Source organism: Seriola lalandi, unplaced genomic scaffold (genome assembly GCF_002814215.2).
Source record: "Seriola lalandi dorsalis isolate HSWRI2012SDOR001 ecotype SW California unplaced genomic scaffold, Sedor1 jcf7180002055008, whole genome shotgun sequence".
NCBI classification, from domain to species: domain Eukaryota; kingdom Metazoa; phylum Chordata; class Actinopteri; order Carangiformes; family Carangidae; genus Seriola; species Seriola lalandi.
In genome coordinates, this window is record NW_019525551.1 from 2802524 (window position 1) to 2808540 (window position 6017).

Here is a 6017-nt window from a genome sequence, read left to right on the forward strand (position 1 = left end):
GCTGATTTTTATTCCATGGCTGTTGACTGAAAGCTGGTGAGAAACTTGCTGGTTTCAGTGTTCGTGAGAAGCTTTTCTTCAGCACATAATTTACATTTGGGCGCCACCTGTTGGCGGAGAATGAAATAGAATTTTAACATCTCTACTGAATATTTACTGTATTCTTGTTCTGAAGAGCAAAATACACCAAACCAATATCCATTGAGAAAATATCTTGTACAAAAAAAAGATTTTATATACTAACCACACAATTATTCTTTAGTTTACCATTATATTACAACAGTATTGACTTGTGATTTACTTCCTATTATTAGTCAATGTATGTTTTTCCATGTACTTGTCTTCACTATTTCTATTTTATGCTTCTGCTTTTACATAAGCAAACTATGGTCATTTTATAAAATATGATGAATTGTTACAGATTAAACTACCCAGCAGTATATAAAGTAATTTGAACAATCTCCACCATGACCAGTGACAACATTAAAATGATGTTTACATGGTAATGCATCACCAATAACAATCAGTAGGCCTTTAACAAAATCACTCATTTGGCAGAGCAAGACGGTTCTGGGCTCAAACCTTGGGGACTTCCTGTGCTTGCATGTTGCGCAGGTTTCCTCCAGTTCTCCAGCTTGACATGCAGGTTAATTGGCGACTATGTTTTATTACTTAAGAAAGTACATGACATCCTTACGCCACAGAAAAATAGATGGAGCCTAATATGTCTAACTGAAGAATTAAGATGAGAAGAGTCAACAGAGACGCCAGACATCACTATTAAAGGGCTCATCTTTATATTGATCCCCCAGAACCTTTGTCAAAATTATATAATAATCACTCCAGAACTTCTGTAATCTGAAACAAAAGAAAACAAGAGGAAGCATGAGATCTGTCGCACTGGGTGATTCTACTTTAAGTGCATTTTACTGAAGCAAGATTTTAAATGCAGGACTTTCAAATGTAGTATTTTCTTTTTACTTTATACTCAAAAACCAGTCTACATACTGTAGGTATATGTCATATACCTTTGTATTATTATTTGTATTAAGCGGAGGACCATTGAGCCTGCAGATGTTATTTTAGGAGAGATTTGAAATCATTACTGGATCATATGAACAGACAGTGTTATGATGCCATGACTCATAAACTACTGTATTTTTTAATAGTTTAAGATTCAAGATTTTTGAGATTCAAGACTTCAGGATTTATTTGTGTTACTTGTATGTACAGGGAAATACAGGATTGCTAACTCTAGAAAGGTTATCATGTAATACAATACACTATACACTTTACAGCCAATCAGATTACAGCAATTCCGGTTGCCATGGTATAATATTTTTGAATAATACATTTACCACATTTAAATAATGTGACTGCGCTGCAGAGGACAAACTGGACTTCACATGGAATTGATTGGTCCCCAAAAGATGGTGTCTGTGAGGGTCCAGAGGGTCCTCTGGGTTATGATGATGTGTTGCAGGTTGTAGATGTTTCTTACCCTTTTTGTTTCCGGTCCTAGCTTCCTTATTTCATTTTAATTTTAACTCACATGGAAACATATCGTCATTGAAAGTGAAGATATTGCAAATGCATTTTCATGTGACACTGTAGCGTTTGGGCCAACAAGAAGTTACACCGTGTGCCTTTATATTTCATCCCTAACTTTCTCCTCTCATTGTCTTGTATGAGTTAGTGGAGAACGAACAGAATCCTTTTATACACAAATTTCAGTCACCTTGATCTTATTTTTGTTTTTGTTGTAGTAGTTAATGAAATGATTTCATGAAATCTGCATACTCCTAAAGGATAGGTTCACGTTTAAAAAAAAATCTATCTTAATATAATACTCAAATGCTCATATCTACTTTGACATTGTCATCAGTTGCTGTGATTGTCCCTCCTTCACATACACACTTGACTGTGAAGTGATCACTCTTCGTAACACTGCATTCTGAGGTTCAGCCCAAGCTATGATGCTCCAGCAGTCGGAGTTAGCATAATTAAATAGGCATCTTCCAAAAATAGCCTTTCTAGTAAGAAATTCCCTCTTTGTGTTATTCTCCCTCCACTGCTCCTCAACAAGGAAACACTGTTTGGATGCACAAAACAAATCTCATCACTGTCTCATCACCCTAACCCAGAACCCTAACCCTGTAAAGATCAGAACTTTTTAAACATGTAAAACAAACAAAGTCATTCACATGCTCGGAAAGCATGGGCTTCTGAACAGTTTCTGCTTCCTCTTCTCATGAAGATGTAGTGGTGGAAGAGGTGTACCTGCTGATACTGAGACTGAGCTTTACATAACTGTGGGTTTGATATGAAAAACAAGGAGCTTTAAAAGAGGGAAAGAGATTTGACAGAGTGCTAGTTAGTTTCCATTTGTAAAAATTCAGTGTAGGTTCAGTGATCTGACTGAAGCTCTAGGAGCTGCAGCTGGAATGGAACTGCAGACAAAGGATGCTGTGCAACCTGACAACACAAGAAGCACAGAGTAAAACAGGAAACTAGATCATGTTTTCTTCAAAATAAAAGCTAGCTTTGAAGGATTGTTACATGATGTTCTTTTTCTTTTTTTGGTGTAAGCATTTTATTCTGTTAGAGCTCATGCTGGTGCCACCATAACAGAGCTATTATGCAATTTAATGCATGAATGGAAAAGGAGTCTGTTGAAATGGACTACTGGCTAATCTAATTAGCTGATGGGCAGACAAGATGATGCCTCCCATGGGATTATTAACACTGTTGCACTACCACTAACTGTACGACTGACTGTAAAAAACTGATGTGACACCAACATTGAAGTTTTTAAGATTGGCTTTGGGTTTATAATCCATCACCATCTTGGAAGTTAGGGTTGAGGAAAATTAAAATCTGGTTAAAAGGGAGGAGCTAGGGTGAAATCAGCAAATGGCCAGTTCTTTGGAGGCAGAGCAGAAGCTGTGGAGGTTCCTGCTTGGTTAGTCTTTTTAGTACAATAGCAGTGACTTCAGTTCTGTTCATTTATTTTGTGCTATGCTGCATTTTTCACACTAGCCACAAAAAACAGATGGTTTTCATACTTCCCTAGTGAACTGACACCCCTAACAGACAAATATGTCCATCCTGTGTAGATTAATATGTCTATGACCTTTCTGTGATGACATGTCAAATTCACATTTTGTGACAATAACATTTACAATAAATCACATACTTTATTTTATTACCAACCATTTCCCAAATCATTACCATAAGCCTCCAGGAACTGGTTGCAGTTCATTTTTGGAACACAGTGAAAATCAAATCAAATCAAATCAAATCAGAGACTTAAAACTGTCTTTAGATAAATAAGTTTGTCCACAATTTGTCAGCAATTTGTCAACATCCAGGGCTGGACAGTTCAACGGTGAAAAGCAGTACGTTCATTACCTGTGTGAAAATATGGTCAGAAGACAAAAAAAATTATTTCAATAAAATCTTTGCTGAAATCTGTTATCTGAATGTCATCAAATTTATAAGCATCGTCTGCAGGAAATCAATCTAAAAACATTTGCTATACTTTGAAAAATGGTCAACAGTAATGTAAAATGAATGTGATTTGATGTTAATAAGCTGAAACGTGCGATACCTTAATGCTATGTTTATTTTATATTTGGTAGCTTAAAACACAGTCCAATGCCAGTGTTGTCATAATTCAGTATATATTTAGCCTATATATAGCCTAGGCTAAAGAGCAAAGATCAAGTCAAAAATGTATTTGGAAACCTGATCTGAAACGTAATGATCTAAAATTGCTTTACAGGTATTTAACTACACAAATCAAAAATATGAGTTGTTTGTAAGTATTGTTTTGGAGGTCTGGTTGTTAATTATATCAGGTGTTTGACCTGTATTTAAAGGGTGGTGGTTCTGGCTTTATTTTGAAATATATGCCTGGAAGTTTCAATTGACAGTAGTAAAACAAGCTGTGAGAAGTGGTACACCTGCTGTCAAATACTCACCTCCCACTCTTTGAAACTAGAATATGTCAGTTAGGTAGTTATAACTGATTCATGAAGGTGAGAATTTCCAACACTTTCATATCCGCTGAAAGCGGGCTAACGGGCGGGTAATGGGACCGTCAGACCAGAAGAACAGTTTCTGCTCCACTGGCCGTTGGTTGACGTTTTCCCGCAGATCCTGTCTCTCGTTTGCTGACATGGCAACAAGCTGCAAGTCAAGTCAAATGAGCGAATTAATAAAACCATGATCGGAAGTGAAGTGGATTTTCAAAATAAAACCACACAAGGGCAACTGAAACTGTGATGATGCATTTGGCCTTTACGTTAAAGAAGTGCAAAAATACTAGACCAACAGACTTCTGCTGTTGGGCTCGAGCAGCTGAAAATTCAACGCACTTTCCATAATAAAGAATGTAATTTACTTTGATACTTCAAATTAAATGACAAAAGGTTGCAACATGTGGATTAAGGTTTGTTTGTTTTTTTTGTTTTTTTTTAATCGGACCGGAAGTTCTGCGTTTACTGTGGCTAACTTGACACTGTTGTGATAACGAGGTGCAGCTGCCGTAGTTTAGTAGCAGTAGTCGTTAAGGAGCGGACAGAGGACCGGGCAGAACAGGAGGCAAGATAGCATAAATGGCCCTAGTGCCTACGGAGTGAAGAATGGGCTCCACGCCATCACAGCCATGGCTAGATCCACCAACAGAAGCGCCAAGGACGGGGACTCACGGGTAACCGCCCCCACTGACCGCGGAGAGGTGCGGGACTTGGCCGAGCCCCGGGAACTGTCTCTGGAGGAGGTGCTGAAGTCCTACGAGCAGCCCATTAACGAAGAGCAGGCATGGGCGGTATGCTACCAGTGCTGCAGCGGGCTGAGGGTGCCCCGCCCGCCGGCCGGGAGAGTCAGCCAGGTGAAGGACCCATCATCCATCCTCCTACACAAGGACGGAACTGTGTCATTACAGCAGGAGCCTCAAGACAACGGTAGGATAGCTGACCGTTGTTGTCCCCAACTTCCCCCTGCCCTTTGGCTTGTTTCTAACAGCTCTAACGCAAAACTCACATACAAAAAAGTAAATTCTAACAATATGTCCATGCTGTGAAAAGTAAGTTATCGCTTACAGTTTGACATAACATTGTATTTGAAGTATTAGGAGCCATTTTTAATTCGGCATAACGTAATAATCACGACTCAAAACTTTCTTCTAGCAAAATTTCGACTTTTTGAACTGCTCCCCCTGATTTCCACTGTCCTCCTCCAGTAAACTACTCCATGGTAGGCGGGAGAGAACACTGCGAACCAGTTTTAGTGTTATGAATTTTACTAAATTACATCAAGTTTTCTTTTACCAAATCAGCGCGGAATTTAAGAATGTGAACTAGTGTTTCGTGAAAGACCTTGAATCATGTTTACCATGCAGTAGCCTTTAATGAAAAACATTGCCACTTTAATTTGTTTGAATTTCACACGGAGTTTGGTGCACTGGAACATCCTGTTCATAGGAGGGAACCAGAAGCATCGATGCTATCCTGTCCCGTCTCAAACGACATTATATTCCTGCCTAATCGACCTTCATTTATATTATTTGACAACCTTGAGCTGCCCTCACACAAACAGACACTGTCTTTTGATCCGGACATCTATGTCGATATTTCGTTGCACTCCCGATGCCAACAAGGATGACTTGTATTATGCCGGTAAATGGTTAATTATTCATAAAGCATAGCTTCACCCTAGCATCCCCTCTTGCAACGACTGCTTTGGAGACATCAAAGGGTGGCTGGAAGCCCAAAGGATTTTATGCAGTCTTCTAGTTGTTTCTCCCCCCGAATTTAGCCTAATGCATAATATCCTACTGTATGTGAAGTACTGTTTATGCCAGTATTGAGGGCCTGGCCCACAAAACCTGTTCCAGGAGTCTGACAAGCAGAGGCAACTTAACTTGGAAATGGTTTTAATTAGGCCTTGTATTACATATAGCTGTTTTGAGACCCTTTAGAGATACGTAATAATTAAGCATAAATCAAACGCAC

The 6017-nt window shown here is 38.8% G+C and overlaps 1 protein-coding gene across 1 annotated transcript in view; it reads left to right on the forward strand.

The window, feature by feature from the left end:
• The first annotated feature begins 4559 nt into the window (after window positions 1–4559).
• spire2 (spire-type actin nucleation factor 2) overlaps window positions 4560–6017 on the forward strand; it is a 38222-nt gene continuing 36764 nt past the window's right edge. The window contains exon 1 of the mRNA XM_023397423.2: window positions 4560–4967. Coding sequence (XP_023253191.1) covers window positions 4670–4967 — 298 coding nt within the window. The 5' untranslated portion in view covers window positions 4560–4669. The remainder of the gene's footprint in view (window positions 4968–6017) is intronic.